The sequence below is a fragment of the Clinocottus analis genome, unplaced genomic scaffold (genome assembly GCF_023055335.1).
Source record: "Clinocottus analis isolate CAN_PGR_092001 unplaced genomic scaffold, fCliAna1.0.p SCAF_9, whole genome shotgun sequence".
In the NCBI taxonomy this organism is placed as follows: domain Eukaryota; kingdom Metazoa; phylum Chordata; class Actinopteri; order Perciformes; family Cottidae; genus Clinocottus; species Clinocottus analis.
The window spans coordinates 13,154,821-13,177,305 of record NW_027176251.1 but is presented as its reverse complement, the minus strand read 5'-3'; the positions used below and the strand labels follow the sequence as shown (position 1 = coordinate 13,177,305).

General features: G+C 41.2%; 1 protein-coding gene across 3 annotated transcripts in view; it reads left to right on the top strand.

Moving 5' to 3' along the window:
* Positions 1-1,319: 1,319 nt before the first annotated feature.
* dgkb (diacylglycerol kinase, beta) overlaps positions 1,320-22,485 on the top strand; it is a 64,757-nt gene continuing 43,591 nt past the window's right edge. The window contains exons 1-10 of one of the 3 annotated variants that reach the window (XM_068569805.1): positions 1,320-1,410; positions 1,656-1,777; positions 4,270-4,409; positions 11,171-11,247; positions 11,941-11,961; positions 12,604-12,751; positions 15,760-15,897; positions 19,823-19,872; positions 21,433-21,507; positions 21,797-21,916. In XM_068569805.1, coding sequence (XP_068425906.1) covers positions 4,340-4,409; positions 11,171-11,247; positions 11,941-11,961; positions 12,604-12,751; positions 15,760-15,897; positions 19,823-19,872; positions 21,433-21,507; positions 21,797-21,916 — 699 coding nt within the window. In that variant the 5' untranslated portion in view covers positions 1,320-1,410; positions 1,656-1,777; positions 4,270-4,339. Of the gene's footprint in view, positions 1,411-1,510; positions 1,778-4,269; positions 4,410-11,170; positions 11,248-11,940; positions 11,962-12,603; positions 12,752-15,759; positions 15,898-19,822; positions 19,873-21,432; positions 21,508-21,796; positions 21,917-22,485 lie in introns of those variants that run through there. The other 2 variants (XM_068569804.1, XM_068569806.1) reach the window with 2 other exon arrangements.

The window sequence follows — 22,485 nt, the reverse complement described above, 5'->3', positions numbered from 1 at the left end:
GTCGCCTTAAGCAGAACCTTCATCCAGAAATGTGATTATGCAAAACCAAAGGTTATTTTATCCTTTGAGATTTTAATATTTGGAATTATAGAAGTATAGAAGAAAAAAAAGATTTTTCTTTTTCTTTTTTGATTGTCACACTTCTATTGTCATGCGAATGGGGATCCACCAGAGGGGAATGCACATTTTTGAAACGCTCATTAAACCTCCTCTTCCCCACGCATGGACATATTGGACACTTCAAGATTCATGCCTAAAGAAAAGTATTAATTTTTTTATGTAATGAGTGGAAAGTATACAGCTGCGGAGGTGGGACAGTGTGTGTGTGTGTGTGTGTGTGTGTGTGTGTGTGTGTGTGTGTGAGAGTGAACTCATTGTTTAGTTTTGGTTCACATGGACATAAACAGCGGTCTCCTGGGTGAAAGTTATGCGTTCGCTTAACCCACCTGGGCTTTCTTCACTTGTTCAGCCTGAATGCAAAAACGTCCAGATTTAGCGTACCTGTGGTTTGCGAGAGTGTACATAACATAAAGCTTTTTTCCTTTCAACCGGGCTGTTAAATGTGTTGCATCTGTGTATTTAATTATTGGAGATTGGAAAAAGATATCTGTTCTATCATTTTGTTTTTCATCATTTATTTGTCTTTTATTCTTTCTTCACTGTAGCCATGGCTTTATGCATATTCAGGACATGTGGAGGAGGCAATATATTGAGATTTTGGAATCATCATCATGTCATTTTTGTATTCATTAAATGACTGTGGGACCGTTTGCAGAAGATAATGCACAATAGTGAATAGTGTTCGATCCATATTGCATGGATCTAGAACAGACATTTTCTTTTCGTGTACAAGTATGAATTGTATTGATGAGCGTGCATTCTGTGTATGAACGCTTTCAAATCTCTGAATCTCCAGAAAACAAAATGGGGAAAACAAGAAATTGGTCGCGGAAAATGAAAACCCTCCTCATCATGTCCACCCGCATAGTCTTCATACTCTTTCCCTCTCTCTAGTTGTCCCCATGTCCCATCATTCAGTCTTTCTCTGTGCGTAAACCCCCACCTCTCCTCCCTCCCTTGTCTTAATCTTACTCTTTCTCCCGCCTTCTTCTCAGCCCTCTCAGGGCATCCCACAGGTTGCTGCACTTAACCGCCTGTCACGTTGAATGCTAATGCAGCCGGCTGATGCGGTCCACAGTGAGTAGAGATGGCGTGAAGGGAAGAGGGAGGTGGGGGATTGGGGGTGGGGAAGTAGTAGGGAGAGAGATGAGAAAGCAGGAGAGCGTAGAACCTCAGGGCTTTTTTTTTTTCAGCGGGGAGGGAGAAGAGGACTTGAGCGATTAAGGGGAGGGATGTGACGCGAGAGAGCGGGAGTATGGAAACTGATGATTGCAGGCAGAGCAGTGTTGGGTAATAATGCTCAGCTCCTGTCTCTCTCCCCCCCCCACCCCACCTCCCTCTCTCTCTCTCTCTGTCTCACCGCTCCACATCCCCAGCGATGCTGCTCTGACCAGACGCCGCAAAAACAAACACCATCCACATTCTCATACACTGACATGCAGAGGAGAGGGCTGCTGCTGCTCCTTCCTCTCCTCTCTTTCATGAACAGCTACTCCCACTCCGGTTAATTATAAACTCCCACTTTTGCCTCGCAGTTGACGGGAGACCCAGAGGAGGGACGCGGCAGGCGGGAATGTGACTGAGGAGCTTCATCTGCAAACATCTGGAGGACTCCTCCCTCATCCTCTGTTGGCGGTAAACCCCAGCTCTGCAGCAGGTGAGCTTGATGTTGATTCCACGTCTCATTCATGTTGTTGTACAGTGTGTCGCAGTGGCCACTACCCAATCTGTGTGTCACTGCATCAGTGGGTCTCCGCTAAGATCTTCTGTCAGTGGGGTGTAACATAGCGCACGGATCCACGCTGAACACTGGAAGAGTCTGGCGATAGTGTGCAAATGGATTCTGGTTGTTGAAAGGATGCCAGTCGAGTGTTATGTGAGGATGCACTGCAGCAAGGCAACACAGGGAAAGAGCTGGAGGATCAGTGCAGTGCACAGCAGGAATACACTGCACACATCAGTACCAAATTATAGATGCTATCGCAGTATTGGGATTCAACTCACTGGACATTTAAGATGAAAATCCTCTATGAGCTCTCTGCAAAACATGAAATAAGACCTTGTTTTCTAGTTTCAGCTCCAGCGGCAGATCAAAGTTTTTTGCAAGGGAGGCTGATTCACACGCACACACAGAAACACCGGTGGCTGCACATTGTGTTGACTCCCTTTTATTCCCCACATGTAATCGAGATAATAATAATGAACACAGACACACATTGATAAAAAAAAACAACACATGGGGCCAAACTGAATTGAGAGAAATCTGTACCTCACTCAAAAGCACATCAATGTGTATTATTTGCATGCAAGCGCACACATCCGTCCTCCCCGTGAATGAACACGACCACTTGTTGATCCACGGTCGCAGTAATCGGGGCAAATGCTCCGCTGGCGATGGAATGCACACTGATGCCTGAGTGACTTCTACACAAACACACAATTACACTAATCACATTTGCTTAAGGTAAAATGAATCTGAACAGCTGTGATGTTGGTCGAATCAGTACAGCGATGGCTGTTATCAAATGACAAATATTGGTGAGGTGTGTTATGATGGAGGCTCTTGTAACCCGTAAACCCTGAAATAATATTGAATGTATTCATTTATACACACTTGGGTGAGTAACTTGATCGGTCTGGATTTTGCCTTCGGTGAAGCGCATCATTCTGTCTCGACGGTGGAGAGGTTGTTGCGTGGTTTCATATTCTCAGAGCTGTTCTTTTGTATGCGCTTATGACCCACCTGCGATCTTGTCATCTCGATTGTCGAGACTGCAATTGTATTATGTTGGTTGTTCTGTGCACATGACATCTCTTGCATGAGGATTCTCTCGGCTGTTACTCCTTCGGTGGTTTGAGTCTGAATCGAGTGTCCAGGGATCTGCTGTACATACTGTGAAGCTCATTGAGGCACATTATTTGACATGAGGCTATTTGTATTAAATTGGCTTGACCTGACTTAAGCAGCGGTTGCAAACTCTTGAATATTTTGTTTGCTTCGATGGTTTGAGTGCTTTGATAATAGCCGAACAACACTGACTGCTTCTACTTTAATGGAAACACTTGAAGCTGGACTTGCTTCCAAAATGTCAGTACCAGCGGACAAAATAATGCGATATAGCTTGAAGTCGATTGTGTTCTGCATCATAGCAACCAGGGTGATGCAAAGTCACCCGAACAGAAGCAGCTTTCAATGCCCAAATAGGTAGTTTCTTTCACACAAGAACACTTCTACTTCCCATTGTTACGGTGCGTCACTCCAAAGCGCTGTAGTCATCTATTCATTTATTATCACTCACATATATTTACATCAATCTAAATATTCCAACTGTTATACTTACAAAAACAAGTGAATGGGATAATGCCAATGTCCATTATGTTTCCAGATGTTGGAATGACATCTATATTGCAACATAATGTTACATAAAGATGCTATATTTTAAATTCAGAGCATATCTGATTGAGGGATTGCTTCCACGTGACTCTCAACATAGTGGCTGAGCCGACGGCTTTAGCAGTTATTGGCCGTAAAGAGCACAAACAGCATAAACACCTGCAACCGGTGCTGAGGGAGCGAACGGTGTTTAGCTGAGGGTGAACGTAGGGTGGGTGCTGCGCGTCTGCAATAACGCTGTGTGTCTGGATGGCGTTATCAGCTGTAACCGCTGCATCAGCGCAGTGCACACACACTGAGACTCGCGCGCACATCTGTATATTATCTCCTGTTCCTATAATGGGATTTGAACTTCTCTGTTAACATTTGTTTCTATCCTTGAAAAGGTCTCTGTGTTTCCGAAGATGAGGGGTTCTTTACGCTGGCTTTATCCAAGTCTGGCAGACAAACATGAATGTCAAAGTCTAAAATGTCAAGCCCTTGCAATTAAGAGACCAAGGGACATTTTGGCATTTTGGTCTATTTTTGCAGGGCATTGGGATGACAAACTGCCCCAAAGGGGAAAATACAGCATATGATTGTTATGTATTATAACGTATCGACAGTATTTCTGACCTTTTGACAATGCAGAAACAACCCGTAGACTCTGGCTTCAAACGAGCGTTCCCTTTCTACGTGCTCTGTCATTTTCACAGCCATCAAGTGAAAAGTATGCTAACGGGACCGCTGATCACACGTCTGTTGTTGTTTTCCAGTGTGTGCCTCCCCGCCGCGTGCCGCTGACCGGGGAATGCTCGGCGGGCGGAGAGACCAGGTCTGAACACAATGAGCAGCCAGGACAAATGGGTCACACTGACCCCAGCTGAATTCGCCCTGCTCCAGGAGTACACTCAGTGTGAGTAGAGACTCTCTCCGTTTGCCTCCGACTGTGAAGAAGGCGCTCGGTGTTTCTCGAGTATGTCTCTCTGTATGTGTGCGGTCGCGTGCTCCAAGAACATGTCATCATCCAGGTGACATGACACTTTTCTTGCAGCTGTTCAAGGCGCTCAGAGCCCCCCAAAAAAAGAAAAGAAAATACATCTGCTTCTGCCAATATTGTTTAACCTTGAATTTCATTTTGAATCCGTACATATCAGAAACATATTTGTTTATTTTCATTTTGAGGGACTTGTTCCTCATGAATTGTGACAGATTTGTATTTTGGATTATTTAAGCACCTTTGCTATCCACTAAGCTAAAGTGTAATATAAAAGACGTTCCTTGTAGTGACAAAACCTACAGAACATTATCACACAGATCTGCATTTCCTCTCATCTCGATGGGGAGTTTTGGGTTATTTCAACTCATTGTTTTTGCTTTCATGACCTGTTTAACATATAATTCAATTCAGTTTATTTTGTATAGCCCAAAATCACAAATACAAATTTGTCTCCGAGGGCTTTACAATCTGTACACATAACGTCACTGTTCCGGGACCTCACATCGGATTAGAAAAAACTCCCCGAAATAAAGATAGTAAAAACCCTTTCACAGGGAGAAAGGGGAAGAAACCTGAGGGAGAGCAACAGAGGAGGATCCCTCTCCCCGGATGGTCAGAAGCAATACATGTCATGTGACCAGAATAAGCAACGTAACAGAGTTACAGCACATTAAAGAATATGACAGAAACTATTCATTTCATGACTAAACCGGCTATATTACTGTTTAACCCTGTTTCCAGCTGGTTTTAAGCTCTGTCACTTCCACTGTACACAACCTGCCCAGCACCAAATGCCAGGCAAACAAAACAAGTGGCTGGCTGGTGAAACCAGTGGAGCAATTAGCCGCTAAAGACACCAATAGTTCCTTTAGAGTCCAAAAGCAGAGCAAATTTTACAAAATAAAATAGGCTACTGTATGTCAGAGTGTTAAACGGCTCGTTATGATGCTCCAAACTGGCAAAAAAATATGCAACTAATGCATGTTTAACCCTCGATTTGTGTCGTGTGAAGTTCTTTATTTGACACTTGAGTGACTTTTTTTGTTTTTTTTTACATTTTTGTGAATGAATTGGATGCGTTGATTATGCAAATCTTACTCATGAACAGATATCATTTATAATTTAATTGAAACATACAACAGTTAAAACGGTTTGCTGAATGTAAGTGGAAGCACTCGCCAAAGCAAACTTTCCAAAAAGTACGAGGTTTTGGTTCAGATTGCAAATAATTGTTGTTGACTGTATTTGCATCAGAGAACTTTCTGTTTTCAATTGTGTGTCAGCGAATAGAAACATTAATTATGAAAAAAGGTGAAATTGTTATTTTCACCTGCAGAAATGTTTCGATTCAGACAAGCAGCTGCTTTTGCTCGACTTTGTGTGAGGTTGTCCTTCAACCAATTGCAAAGGTGTTTTGTTACTAGCCATGTCTGTAATCTACACAGTTCATCTTCCTTTTAAAAAGTACATTATCATTGTGTTTCGACATTCCACTTCATCAACGTGGCTTTTTTTGGAAGCCGCATTGGAGTGATTTCTGCTTTTCATTTCTTCGGTGATCCTCCTCTCACATGGGGGCACATTAACAGAACGAGACATGAATTCTCTCCGATAGCATCAATCTGCCGAGTTTGCAATCACAAGACTGCAGCGGGACTCGATCCGCTGTGGTTAATCTCAACCGTCTCGTGTTCGTCTTATGATGGAATGTTGACGTTGTGCAGTAATTGCAGGCTGCATGTTCGTCTTGCTGATGTAGGACGCTGAAGCTGCTGAAGCATTTAATCTGCGTGTTGCCGCTTTGGCTCTGAATGATTCATTCGCAAACCCCAACAAATGGCTCCCCTGCTCACTAGACTGTGTTCTGGACGCCTGGAGTTTATGTTATGCTCCGAGATGTTGACACTTTTCAGCATTTAAAATGGTACTCGGGATGGAAAATATGACGATACCTGGCAGGATTTTGTGCACCACCCACTCACGTCATTTTTTGTGGGGGGGGACAGCAGAAAATACAAGTACAAGTCACGGTACATCATTTGTAGGCAGACAAACAATGGAACAAACTGTGGAACAGAAATGGAGTCGTTAGCCGTCCCAGTGTTTTTAGATCCTAAGTGCTTTATCGCATCAGGGTCGACACAGCAGCGGAATATATTTCAGAGCTATTTTCAGTGTCAAACACGACATCTTCGAGACATTTCACCCACTAAACCGAGTATGAATCTTAATAATGAATGCTTTTTGCCCCGGATTACTTGTTTGACTTGGTAATGACATCTAACATTTAATTTTCCCTGTGCCATGGTGACAACATTGTTTTTCACTCCCCTGCTCTCTCCAACGGATGCTGCACGCTTGACCCAATGAAATTCTGTTTTTGTGTGTGTGTATTTTCCATGTATTTCTGTGCTTGTGTTGGTTATTGCTGTTGTCTTTTTGTGAGTGGCGAAGAACAAAATTAAACCAAATGTTTTATGGACGCGAGGCTTAACGCTGTTGCTTGAATCTGATTGGGAACCAAAATGCGGAGTGAAATTAAAAAACCAAGCCACGAGAGACGTCTGTGTGCGCGTCTGCGTGTGCGTCTGCGTTCAGGCATGTGTGCATGTTAGACGGATTTGGGTAATCATGTTTCAATGGGCTACAGGCAGCTACAGGTTATAACATATCCCATTCTCCAAGCAGCAACAATGGGCATTGCATTGCTCACCTTCCCTCCTCATCTCACCCTTCATCTCGCCTCCTACTGTAGCTCTCCCTTCCTTCTCATTAATGTCAGCCGCCGCTCGCTCTCATAACATTTTAATAGCTGTGCGCCGAGTCTGGCACCTCAGATCTGACTCACAACAATTAGAGTTTCTATTCAGCTGATATGTTTACTAATGGCCCTATAGCAGAGTGTGGCTACTAGATTTACTTCTGAAAGGTGCAGGAGATCTTCACTGTATTTGGTTTCCTGAAAAATAACACGGAATGAGTCTTGTCGTCCGATTGTCGTGTGCCACACAATGCTTAAATCATTAGCCTGATTGAGAAAAAAACATTGTAATTCAACGGGGCATGTTGAACATGACAGGCAATCAGTAGATTCATAATCCTCCTGCCACACAATGGCTTTGTGTAGACGGCGTGCTAATAAAGGCGGTCAACAATGATGATGACACACAATGCGAAGCAATTATTCCTACTCGCAGTTGCGTCCTCCTGAAAAATCAAGGGTCTAGAGCCATTAGCACCGGAGGCGACGACGCGATGTTACGACCAACATGAAGCTGCTAAGAGGAGCTCAAAGGCACATGTTAAATGGCTGCAGAACATCCGTTGTTATTACCTCACCAATCAGTAGCCGCCATGCAGGCACTCAACACAGAGTGCCTCACCAGGGATCACTTGTTTGTTTTTTTATATTTGCTCATTTATTATTCACATAACTTATGTCCTGTGACTGCCCATTTGTATGAGGTTTAGTTAATGTTATTGTCAATGCTGCGTTCACACCAAGAGTACCACATTTTTCGCGTAAGTTGATTGCATGCAAAGACAATGCACAGGCGCGAATGGTTGCGAACAATGCAAATTTCCGCCCGGAAACTCTTGCGAATAATTTGTGTGACGGCGAGTTGAGAAAGCCAATCAGCGTTGAGATGCTCCGCTCGTCATCACTCCGTCATGCCATCAATGAATCCAACTGGCTGCTGGTCCGCCTGAAGTAGCGCCAGAAGCCGTCATTCAGACGCAGGTCCTGGAGGACTTGGAGCTGTGTGCGGCTAACGATAATTTTGTGAACCCAGACAAGATGGCAGTATTTCAGTGGTGGATGGCGGAAATATGAACTGTTTTTACGGAGATAAGCCACGGAGAAAAGCCATCACCCGTTTCTGGGATGAATGACGCGAATTAACCACATGTAGTCCAGCGACTTAACACACACAAGTAGCTTTTGGTGTGAACGCAGCATATCATAGATGTATCTGTGTAAGAGTCTGATATTTTTGGGCTATTTGCCTTAAAACTGACAAAAAGAAAAAACTAAATAGTGTCGTAATCAACACTATTACAAATTGTGATTAAAAACATTTCTGGGAAACTTAAGTTAATACAAAAGTCTTTTATGTTTCACCAAGTTTACTGATGATGAAAAATATATTATTTTTTCCTCTCCTACCTGCAAGGCCGAAGCTCCTAACACACCTGCTGGTTATCAATCAGTGACACGCTGTGTAGTTTCATGAACGACAACTTTACCTCACGGCCTCAGGCTGCTCCATTTAGATAATGGCAGGTTGGAGAGCTGCTGGAGAAGCAGACATCATTTTATAAGAGCCAAAGAGCCACATCTACGTTTGCTCATTAAGCCGGGGAAGAGGTGAGAGGCCAGGTCGCTAATATGGAGCACTAACTTAAACAAGCATCCGCGTGAGAGCAGAACCAGGCCCTTCAGTTCATGTGAGAAAATGGTACCTCTAATTAACTTCTGTAACATTTAGAACCTGGCATCCATGGCGCAGCAAATTGATTTAGCAGCAGGGCTCATAAACGCTCTGCAGCATGCAGCTATTATCACAGAGACTCCGTCTGATCGAGTTATTTTAGTCCATAACTGAGTGCTAAAACAATTTACTATTTTCTTAAAACGTGAAATACATATATATATATATATATATATATATATATATATATATATATATATATATATATATGTATATATATATATATATATATATATATATATATATATATATATATACACATATATATATATATATATATATATATATATATAAAATATATATATATATATATATATATATATAATTAAAAAATAGCCAGATCAGTTTAATTAAAACAAGTTGATTTCGATTTTGAGGATTTTTAAAGTGTCTATTAGTTTAAAAGGAGAGTGAACTTTAGACTTATATTCTTCAGATGGTGAGAAACGCGTCTTCAAATGGATGCTAATGCTTCGTATTTGCTCAATGTGTCGAGTTTACCGTATCAAACAAGTTTACCATATCAAATTAAAATATGATACGTTTTCAGTGTTGCGTTTACAGCTTGTTTCGGGTGTCCCCAAGTTGTCAAAAATAATCTCAGTAAATGCAGGTTTGATAATAACTAAATTAAAAATAGCTTCGTAGCTATATTTAGCTAGCTGTTGACCTTCCACAATTATCAAGGCTATGTTCATGATGTTGTTTTTTTATGTTTATTTTATCATTTTCTTTGATTTCTAGAGATGGAGAAGATTGACACCGCACTGTAATGCATGGAGCTGGAGTAAGGATGGAGTTAGCCTAGCTTAGCATAATGACTGGGAGCAGAAGCAGCTAACGTTAGCCGTGCTCTGTTCAACCTTCAGAAATTTGTCTTCCAACGCCTGTGAGGATGATAATCTGTGGTCGAAAGTTGCTCAGTACATTTATATAAGTACTGTTCATAGATCTACACTTATGAGGTACTAGATACTACTTGGGTATTAACTTTATTATTTTACTTCTCTTAATTTCTGAGAGAAATATTGTTATTTTTACTCCAGCTTGTTGCGATACTCGTCACTTTGCAAGTTCAGAGTAATACAAAATATCATCAATAAATACATAGTCATATGGATACATTAAGATAAAGTAACATAATACTGTTTTCATAAATTCACAATGGACGCAGCAGGCTAATTTAAATTTGCTCAATCTTTCCCATCTGCAACATTACACTGATGAACACATTAATGCTTAAACAAATTTGAATCAAACGTTCCTCTGTATTTGGCCATTCAGCATGATGAGTAAGTTTACTCTAGGTGCTTTACTTTGACGGTAACACTTGTTTGTAATACTTGTTTGTACTTGTACATGTACTTTCACCTTGCATATAATATTTAATGCAGGGCTCTTCCAGCGAAGTATTTCTACACTGTGGTGTTGCAACCTACTTTGGTACTGGTATACTACTATTCAGATGTTTTACTTACTTCTATGCAGCTGTTGCCATGATGCTAAATACAGTTGGTGGTTTTGGACTCCAGAAAGTTGCTACACCTGGCAATCCGTTTACCAGTTGAACAAAATACTAGATGCAGCATAATAATGAATGAGCTTTAGAGTTGTTGGTCTGTGGTTAGCTCGGCTAGTCTAGGCGAGAGCTGTTTCTCCTTGCTTTCAGTCATGGAGCTAGGCTAACCACGTTCTGTCTCCTGTTGGTGGTGGTGGTCGTAGTTGTTGTTTATTTCAGTTAATTCATTTTTTTCCAAAAAGAATGGGCCTTAAAGTAAATAACAGCAAAACACTGAATTAAACTGAATGTTCCAAATGTGCATATGAGATATTGATGTCGATTTTCTCATCTTGCTCATAGAATAAACATATTTCTCTCAAATATTAAACCATTATTAACCAAGATATTACAGTCTTTTATTACGATTTAATTCCTACATTTGCCTGTTCGCTAACCTGTTGCTCACAACAGCTGCTTGTCGTAGTCACACTTATTGGAGTTTAACTTCGATTAATTTCCACTCCGAGCCGCCATAAGCAGTTTATCACAGGCTGAATGTCAGCATTCGTCAGACTTGTGCTGTCAATGAATGTTTAGTATCAAATATATGCTTGATGCGAGAACTTTCCAAACATATCGCAACACTCAAATACGGTAACTTGTCCTCAATTTATTTTCCTCAGACTCAACCAAGAAGCTGAAGGATGTGCTGCAGGAGTTCCATGGAGATGGTGTGTTGGCTAAATACAATCCAGAGGAGGTATTTACGGTTCACACTCCATTACATAACACATAGTTTATAGTGTTTAACTGTGCTAAGAGCCTCCGTACTGCACACCTATCTGCATATTTACAAAAAGGGAACAATTGTACATTTCTTTTCTATGGGGGGGGGGGGGGCTTAAGTAAGTTCCCCTGCTTTGTTCACACCTTTTTTTGCAAAGAATATTTCGCCACATCGGAACTGTGGGCTGCCATTTTAGCATGACAAGTAATTGTATGGCACCATGATAACAGTACTTCAATGTGAGATTATAATTTTTTTGCTTGATAGGTTACATGGTAGTGTTAATGGGGTTTGTAGAATAATTATTTTCTCACTACATTTAACAGTCTGTCTTCAAATAGAAACGCATACTCAAAAAAACTGGTTCCATGTCTTTCAGGAAAAGGCAGTATTTTAGTAACAGGATCTTAATTTGTAGTGTGCAATACACTACACTTTTATTAACTATGCATGCATTAATAATTTCCCCATGGCAGTTATAATACCCTTTATATAGTGGACGTTAAAAAGAGTCACCGTAAACCTGCATTCACAGACATCATGTCTTTGTGATTATTACATGCTCAAGTGTAATAAGGAATTTTAGCACATCTTTAAACGTGACGACTGCATGATGCATCCATGAACATGTTGGGTTTCTTTCTTTCTACAATGCTGCATGTTTAGAAGCGGGACGTCCTCTGCCAGGTAATCTCTCTTCTTTCCTTAATTTATTGTTGGTGTGTTTTGTCCAGTGTTCATAAAGTTTTTCGCTGGATAAATCGACTCTCAAGTAGTTTTTTAATGAGAAAGAAAATGCATTTATAGAGGATATGCATCTATTTACAGGGAAGTAAAGTTTTTTTTTTTAATGAGAAACAAAAGTAATGGCATTTGCAGAGCATATGCATCTATTTACAGGGAAATATTACTCATCCTAAATGTGTTTCTTGAACTGGTAATAACTGTTTGAAAGCAAAATGCAAGACAACATTAACAACTCACAGGTTTTAAACAATCAGCCAAGCTAATGGTCGCACAAATGGACAAAGCTGTAAGCAGCACACGCTAGAAAAACATTGAAAGCCCTCTGAAATAGCTCTTCGCCCGCCCACAGCCCAAACAACACTTGAGGCATCTTTCTGAGAGCAGAAATCTGCTAAATGAATTTTGAAACATTTTTGGGAAAGATCACCGATTTGTTTTTCCTCCCTAAAGGTCAAACACGCCAACATTAATATTAAAACTCATCTGTGCTCCCTTGAAACCCTTTTCTACAGCAACTGCAGCTCCACATGACCAAACAAACAGCTCTACTTCTGCAGTTTTTTGTTTTGTTTGCTTCTTTAGGATATCGACTTTGAGGGCTTTAAGCTCTTCATGCAGACGTTCCTGGAGAGCGAACTCCCCGAAGAGTTCTGTCAACACCTCTTCATGACGTTCAGCAACAAGGGACCCAAACCCAGTCCCTCATCTTCTGACAAGCCCAGAGTCTCTGGTGAGTGTCAGAAGGTCACCATAACAAACCCTCAAGTTGTTAGCGCGGCGTGTTGGTGTTTCGTAGTTACTGACTCCTGCTGTTGTTGCTAACGTGAAGCCAGTTTGTCACTTATTCCATGCCCTCGCAGCGGTGACTCATGCGTTTATTCTAAAGACGGATACTTTTACTTTCTTTGCTGTGTTAAAAGCATTTCTGTTTATTTATCTGTTGTTGTTTTTTTTTTTTTGGGGCCATTAGATGATAACGGATTTGCTGCCAAGTTCAGCCCCGTGGCACACAATGTAGATCGTAGTGTAGCGGCTGCCAATTGTCTTGGCTGTGGTTCTGTTTGTTTACAGCATTTATACTAATATCTCGTTCTGGTGTGGTAATGAGTCACCGGGACTAAACAGAAAACGCTGCACCTTGAAGTCTAAATATAGTCCAATAAATTCTTCAGTGCTTGCTATAGTAACTGTCAAAGCTGATTTCTTCTGTTCGGGGAGTTCTACCAGCAGAGCCTACGTCTACCAGCATGCATTGCACACGAACCACTGAAACCACTCTTGTATGAAATTACAATTTTGCAATTATTGAATAGATCTTAATAAAATACCATTAACAAATGTTTTTTTTAATTTGAAAAAGTTCTATATTGGTCACTGTCCTTTTAAGCATATACCCAAAAAAGCGTAACAGTCAGGCCGGACATTTCTAGCGCTGTCTGCTCTGACACTTTGACCTTCATTTAATAGCCTTGAAGAGAACGAGCAAGTTTCGTTTTTGAGCGATATCGAGAACACATTGTAATAATAATATTAATAATAATAAATGCTCACCTGATTTTAACCTGTGATATGTTTTCAGATATCAGCCTCACCTTCAGCACGTGGTTGGGTTTCAGGCTATAAGAGCTTCTTATTCTTTGTACAATATCTCTGATGAAAACACGCACATATTAGCGCTCATATTAGTCTTTGCATGACTCGCAGATAACATAAGAATTGGGACTTGAGCAAGGCCTAAAATCCAAATGGTCATATCTCACAATTGCTGCACCAAGCTGAATGGAAATTGATGATGCATGACCCAAATGCTTGCGCAATCGTCAAAGTACCGGTCACCAAACTGCGAGACTTTTGACAGAGATTCATGGAACTTATCATTATGCTGACGTCTCTTGAAAACACAACAATCGTGTGTATTTTTTTGCTCGTAGGGTTTGATTGCTGCTGCAGGCTCAAAGAGCGGCAGCTTAGGATGTGGTGTGTAGTTAGGAATAGATGTTGAAATCCCGAAAAAAAACAACAACACAGGTACAGTAATCAGAATAGTGGGATTGCCTTTAACAATCAATTTTGCTTGCGTTTAGCCCCCAGGTTAATTCTGCAGAGATGGTCCTGCACGGAAGATCAGAAGAGTGTATTATGAAATAGAGTAACGTTCCCCAGTGACTGGCAGCGTTCAGCGGCTAGAAATTAAAGACAACACCCCGTGGAGATCAAGCTGCGTATTCACAGTAAACAGTGAGGTTGCTCCAGTGCAACTGTTAATGTGTAAATGCAACTGGGGATTCCCACTCTGGCAAAACTTCAAACCTAAAAACAAGTAGATAACTTTCATTAAAACAACAGTTGACCTGCAGTTCAACACTGAATAAACCATCATCTTGACTTAGTTTGTTATCATAAAGACACGTAAGTCTCCATTTATTGCATTTTATGAGACAATTTGCGTCAGTAAACTAGACAAAATTATTATTCTGAAGCATTCAAATACAGAAAATGTCCATATTTTCATAAAAACTAAGAAACCCAAATGATGTACATTCATTGTAAATTCTACTGAATTAAATATCAAGCTAAAATGCTGCAGTAGATGAAAACGCAAGTGAACTAAGGACATCTCGCACTACCCGTCCTCTTGTTCACAGTTTCGCTCATGTGAATTCAATATTTAATGCTTATTGTTTGCCCCAATAGCCTCACAGAGCACGTGAGCGGCTGAATCAGTGCGTTGATTAGACCCCATCGATCCGGTTTCAACAGTGAGTCCTCGTATCACACAGATCGGAGGACCGCTGTGCACTCTTTTAAGGGGTTTATTCACCCTTTAAAAAGCTCTTTAGAAACAAGCAGCAGAGCTATTTGTGTGAGAGGACAGTTTATATGTACGCGCTGACTTAATGAACAACTCGCCACAGCGAAGCCTTTTGGTGAGAGCAAGGCAGTAAAGGAGGAGTAGATTCATTAATGGGCTTGTACCGTCTCATTAAATGAGAAATTAAAGGCTAAGTAGTTCATTTTTTGTATTTAATTGTATCATTTTTTGTCTTTATGTTTTGTGACTCTGCAATGACTTGCTGGTATCCATATATTTTGTTAGGATGCAGATATTTGTATGTGCTTTTTTTTTTTTTTTGCGCTACTCATCATCATTTAAATACATAGATCGCAAATATCATGTGCGGCCAACATTTAATGTGTTTATTCGACCAAGACCTGATGTCAGGTGGGACGGATGCTTGAACATTAGTGTCATTGGAGGATTCGAGGTGGTTGTGTAAGCGGACAGCTGTTCAAAGGACGGAGTTCAAATGACTGCATATTATCAATATGTACTCTCGCGCTATATCCATTAGATGTGTGTTTTATTACCTTAAATTACAGTCATTGACTGCTTCAGGGTGCTACTGAAAACTCTGCATGTGATATTGAGCTAGAAACTAGATTTGATTGCTGACAACTAGTCGGATATACCAGCTAACCGGAGTGTGAAGTCGATGTAATGATCTTTGCCGTGCTGCACCAATAAACAGTCAGGTTGAAACGTCGTATCCATTCAAATCCCCTGAACATACTCTCAATACAAAATGGACGATATATAGTTGTTTGCCTTTTAGGTGAACCGGGCAGCGGCCATCATTGATCCATCCGACTGAATGACTAAAGGCCAGTAGGTTATCGGGCAGACATTAGAGGCGTTTCCGGAGGATGTTTTGACCTTTCGTCTCCGTCTCTCTACAGGGCTGAAGCTGATCAAAGGCAGCTCGACCCCCGTGAGGACGGCCGCGTTGCCCCTGCCTCTGGATACGGTGCAGCTGAAGGACATTGTGTGTTACCTCTCGCTGCTGGAGGGCGGGCGTCCCGAGGACAAGCTCGAGTGTGAGTGTCATCCCCGATCACATGAGCCCTCGAATCATACACTGTAGCATCTATCCGACCAGATATCGCAGACATGCAAGGAACTCTGGGAATGGGAGAAAAAAATAGAAAGATGAAACACACAACCAGCCATCAGGAGACAGAATTGATGTTTCTAGTAGAGACAAACCTCAGTGGGTGGAAGGCAGTTAGTAATGTCAGACTGAAGCTCAGTGAAAAAGACAAAGGGTGAGAGAGGACAAACCATGAATCTTTGCTCTTTTGCTTTGTGGAAAAATGCAACATCAAGCCTCATTAAGTCGAGGAAGGAAGACCTGCCACTGACTCACTTATTGTTTTCAGTACAAAATAAAGATTCCAAAAGTCTTAAATTCATGAGAAATTCTGCAAGATTACAAAATAATCTGTAAGATTTCACTAAATAATTACATATATATATATATATATATATATATATATATATATATATATATATATATATATATATATATATATATATATATATATATATATATATGCATATATATATATATATATATGTATGTATTTTTTCCCCATATCCTCATGAGTTTGGGTTCTGGACAGTTGGATAAAACAAGCCAGAATGAGCTCTGGGATCTTTTTGTATTTTTATTTCATGGACGAAACAATGAATGATTGAAGAAAATGATCGGCAGAAGAATAAAACATGAAAACGTGTGTTATCTGCAGCTAAAGTCACGATTATAATGATGACGACGAGGTGGAGGCCGTCTCTTTGAAGACCAATGCCATGGCCACTAATTAAAGGACAGCTGGTTTGCCGCTCACCTCGGGGTTCGGTCGGTGCGATCTGGTGACGCAGCATCCAGCAGAACTACTGTTGCCATGGTTACCTGCCGTGTGACATAACAGTCAGCGAAAGCACCTTTTTTTGACGGATGCAACTTTTTTTTTCCGCAGACGCGTGTTGTTGTTATATACTCATTTACGTTAACAATGAGCACCTCGCGATACACTTTTGGTACTTCTGTGTAGAAATACTGCAGTATTTGTGACAAGCAATCAAAGTTTCGCTGCAAGGCTCTGCTTTCTAAATGCAGCGCTTTGATACCGGGACCTCTGCCAGCACTGGGGCCATTAGCAGTGTTAGCATCGTTAGCCGCAACATCATGTTGAGAACCGTTTGGAGGAAACCCTGCAATCACAGACATGCTATGAATTTGGAATTTTGCACGTTTAAGCAAAAGTTCAAAAAGTATTGTACATTATGTAAAAGTGGCTTATTGTTATTGTAAATTAAGTGCAATACTAAATATACATATTTACTTCCAGCACTGGTTATAAGGCACAAAGGAATGAAGCGACACACACGAATGAAATCAAACAATTATATTTAATAATCTAATTATCTAAGTTGAGTTTAGTTCTCCACTGAGTGCAACTCAACCAAAGACATCATTTACGTTTCTTCCTGCTTAACCAAATCAAACATGTCTGCTAACAGGACATTAGGACATCAGCCTGAACAAGCACATAATAATAGACAGATACTCATATTGATATTTAGTTTCAATCTAAATATTCGACAAGTATCTTCTTCTTTCTTTTTGCGTCTCAGTCTCTTTGTGTGAGTTTTTTTCTTCGCTCAGCATTAAAGTCATGAGTCTTCTCTGGATTTATTGCTTAGCAATAAACTGCATCACACTGCATCTTTCTTGTCGTTCTATTATTTCCCCCAGATGAAAAATAATAAGTGAACTAAGCTCTTTCAGTCGAAGTTGGCATCTTTCTGTTCTGACTTTTTTTAAATTTTTATCGATCATCTCTGTTTATCGTTTTACGATCAGTGCAGCTCCTCATGAAGCTTTTCCAAAGAGATGCTTGGTCGCAGTTTATTGGAACCTCTTTCCACGTCTCTTAATTGCGTTCATCACATGATTTATTCACAAGGTAACGTTGCTTAATTGGACATCAGACTTGCTTGCTATAATTATAATCCATCTGCTGAATTATTGAGTAGAGTCGCAGTCATTAAGCACGAGGACAGCTGAATAATTCAACGATGCTGCCTGTGTGTGAACGCATCATGGATTTAAGTGTCTGGCCTCTCTCCACCTCACGGTGAGCCACGAGGTTGTTGTTTCTGAGGAGACGGCTCCCTCTGCTGGTTAGTTGGAGAACTGCTTTGGTTTCTGAGCTGATGGGTTTTCTTTCATTGGGATCGTCAAAAGCAAATTCTGACAATCCAGCACCTAAAGCAAGAAAAGAAACACCTTTGTAAACTCTAAAGGAGCAAAAAGAAGAAGAAAAACGTCATACTGTTGTTTAGCTTGCTCCAGTGCAGTTCCCCGTGTTTCAGGTATTTCTTTGAAAGGGTTGACAGCATATACAACACATCTTAAAAGTAAAACAAGGCAGAATGAAGCCATGTGTTGTGTTCCAGAAAACAGATACATTTAATTAAATATACACTTTAAGTCTTTAATATCCCATCAAGATTCTTCTTCTTGTCAGATCGCAAGGTGTCACTGAAGAGATCTCGCTGTGAAATTGTTTTAACACATTTAAACTGGACGATATGTCACTGTTATGCAGCCATAATCAGTGTCAATACATCTGACTTACACATGAATGTGTTTTGATCAGATTATTCAAACTCTTTAAAACACATCGGAAAATTTGAGGATGTCAGATTTTAGGAGAACAAATGGGAAGTGGATGATCACAAAGACGAAAAGGGCAAACTAGATTCCGGTCTTTCTCCCAAAAGACGGTTGTTTGTGTGAAACGTAGTTTCTTTAACTCAGAACACCATCTTTTCCTAATCTTAATTTGTTTCCTGTGAAGACGGAAGTTTATTTTGAAAATACTGTATGCACGTAAGGAGCGGACGTTGACCAGTGTTGCTGGACTTTTGTAGGAAAACGCACAAAAACAGAAGGAGTAAGTTTTCCATGATATATCATAACCATCATGTGGCAATATATGTTGAGTACTTTGACAGTTTGATCGGCATGTAGACCTTTATCAGGGACTCATTGAAATACTTTGTGAGGGAAATTATCCATGTAAGAGTCTTAAGCTTCAAGAGCGTGACTGGCGGCTGCGTGAGAGACTCCTCTGCTCTGATTGGTTGTTTTCCTCAGAAAGGAATCTTGAAAAGCCATGAGGAGCACTTAAAGGAGGCAGAGGAACAGTTGTTACGCACACACAGAGAGAGAGAGAGAGAGAGAGAGAGAGAGAGAGAGAGAGAGAGCGAGAGAGATATTACCTATACCATGTGCAGCCGTCAGAATATATTGACAGTTTAAGCGGCCAAAAACAAAGTTTTTATCAATGATGAATCCAGAATTTGTGTTTATTTTTCGGGAGAACAGTCCCAGAGGAAACTGTCCAACCCAAATACTGCAGGCAGAAGTTACCAACAACTCTCATCATCTTCAGAATTGTGATAACTTCTTTGGGTCACCGCAAGCACCACCGCGTGACACCATCAGCCTCCACCCAACTCCAGACACCAGCATCCCTTCCCCTCTCTTTACCCCCCCCCCCCCCCCCCCCCCCAACAAAAAAGGTCACAGGAAACTGGCACTTAGCTCCTCGTTAGTGGCTTGACGAACCGCCATCTGACGTCAGCGTCTGATGATGTCAGCAGCACTCCGCCGTCTGCTGCACCCCGACCGCGCTCACATGGAAGCCAGCGGGTGGGGGTGTAAGAGCGCCTCAGTGCCGACCATTAGCATGGAAATGGTCTGCAGCCAGGTCATGTCGTTGTTATCGTCGCGTCTCTGTCACGCTCGGACATGTCATCGAGATGTCACCCCGAGATGTCACCCCGGGGTGTCACACCGGAGCCAATCGCAGCTGTGATGTGAGAGCTGTCTGTTACCATAGCGTTGTCGGGGGCGGGTGCAGCTTGACGTTTTGTATTTTGTCTCCACAGTTATGTTTCGCCTCTATGACACTGATGGAAACGGGTCTTTGGACAGCTCGGTAAATATTTCCTTCACTATTTTTTGTAAAGGGCCAACATTTTTAACTGTCGACGCCCCGAAATAATGTCGTTTTTACTGTGAAAGTATTTTGTAACAAGTAGAACTTTACTAACGTTTTTAAAACGTTTGTTCAGTAGAAAATGAAGCGTAGCAGGAAGTTCTTTCTAAATCTTGAGCCTTCTAGAAGTTTATTAAAGTTTCTTTCTCATAATTTTCTGTGTTCTATCAACAACATAAACCATAAACACGTGTACTGCGATACAAACATCTGAACCAATCTCACAAGTGTTTTATATGTATTATACCGTTTAAATTATTCAAACAGGCCTGATGGTTGAGAAGATAATCTGAATTTAGTATGAATATTTTAACCATTCTGATTTTTTTTAGAGAAACAAGGTCTGATCTTAAAGGGTTTTAAGGAAGAGGCGAATAAGAGCCACTTTGACAACACAAACAAACAAACAGGCAACAGAAAAGCACTCAAGAGTGTAAAATGACCCTCACATGTAAGCAGACAAACAACAACAACAACAACAACAACAACAACAGAGGAAAAGAAAAAGAGGGAAAAAAGGAAATCACTTAAATATTTGAAATGATGAATCCGTCTATGTATTTTATGTATTTTCATTAAGCACATTATAGTTGTCTGATGTTGACAATATCTCAATATATCAATATCTATTTGTAATATTGTTTCGTTTACTTCAACATCTTGAACACAACACAGTTTATAAAACATACATTCTGTAGTTATTGATTTAATTACTCAGCATTTTGCATGTACACGTCAACATTAAAATGCTGCAGAGTATTGAAGTACGATAAATACGGCAGTCTTTTGCATCATGAGTAGTTGTATATTAGATGCTCTGTACTTATGTTCTCTATATGTTTGTATGATTCAGCCCTAATGCACTTATTATCAGTCTGCTTCCATTATCTGCATGTTATGCATCAACATTGGGACAAATAGATGAAGGGATGGATGACGGGAAGAGAAAAGTCTGGCGTGGCGCATATATATTTTATGAATGAAAGCGCCCCATGATAGAAAGTGTGTAGGAGGGCATGGGTTAGTTGAGTGGAGACTTTTGTATTGTATCCCAGTATCGACTGTGATGGGGAGCGTGGGGAAAAGACTGAGAGCATATACCAAAAAAGAGAAATATTTATTGTTTGTCTTCAGATTTGAGAGAAATAACTTTTTTTATTTATTTTTTTGTGAACCCTAAATTTGCGCTCAACATCTTAAAGAAGTCCAAAGTGCATTACAGTGATTCAGTATCACGCTAGATAATAATATCTCCAAAGAAAAATCAACCATTGTAATTACACTCTCAGCCTCGGAGCTCTTCCCACGCTGCCTTTGTTTTTCTCAGTGCAACTCTTCTGTGCGGAAGAGTGACGTTCCCAACCTGCTATTACGCGCCGTTCATCAGTCTATTCATGCCGAGGGCACTTAGCGGCATCCACTTGCAAGGCTGCAATACATGGAAAAGGTAAACACAGTGTTTTGGGGGCCTGTAATTGACTGTCTGTGGTCTCACCGCAGGAGCTGGAGCACATTATCTCCCAGATGATGCACGTAGCCGAGTACCTGGAATGGGACGTGACTGAGCTGAAACCAGTAAGGGAGACATTTCACCCAGTTAACAGACGTCCGTGATGATGTGAGATTAGCACACTGTGAAGAAAACCTCTTCAATGGTTGCCAGACACACTTCTTCAGCTTGAAGACGGAGGAAAAGCTCTCAGTGTTTTGTTTTTCCCACAACAATGACAATTTTGTGGGAACCAATTCTAATTTGCTACTTCTGTGAAAACCACTTATTTTTCTTCTTGTTCCTGTTCTCCTCCTCTTCCTCTTCCTCCTCCTCCTCCTGTCCGGTGACTTATCGTCTCTGTTCACGCTGTAGATCCTCCAGGACATGATGCAGGAGATCGACTACGATCACAATGGCACCGTGTCCCTGGAGGAGTGGATCCAGGGAGGCATGACCACCATCCCGCTGCTGGTGCTGCTGGGCCTGGAGACGGTGAGTCCGCAGAGACGCCGCCGGTCGCGCGCCAACACAGTCAACCCTGTGCACATGCTCAGCTGCTGGTATCAAAAATGTCCTCGAATCTCAAAACGTCCATCAGTATGACGAAGTCTGCAGCTGTACTAAAGCCGAGCCAGTCGTAGGTAAACGTGTTGCCAGGCCGTGGATTTTATACCGACGCGTTCAGTCTGAGTCAGTCAGCTGTTGCAGAAGTCAGGCTGCCCCCCACTGACCAATCACAGCGCATGTTAATGGTCACGCTGGGCCACGCTGGGATTGTGGAGCAGGTTCATCCCGCTTCACAGTCGTGCATCCACGCAATCTCTGGCTCATAACAAAGAACGAGTCGTGCTAAACTACCAAAAAAAGCGACGTTTTTGGAATCCCTGCCGGACGTGTTCGGGAAAGAGAGGACGTCTGGTCACGCTAGGTTAGAAAAAAAAATCTGTGCTTAGCGTAAATAAAGAACAGCTGTCCACAGCGCCATTTCCTACGTAACAATACAAGCATTCAACTTGCTTTTGGTTTCACACGAGACAGGAACTGTGGACTCCTGAGTGAAA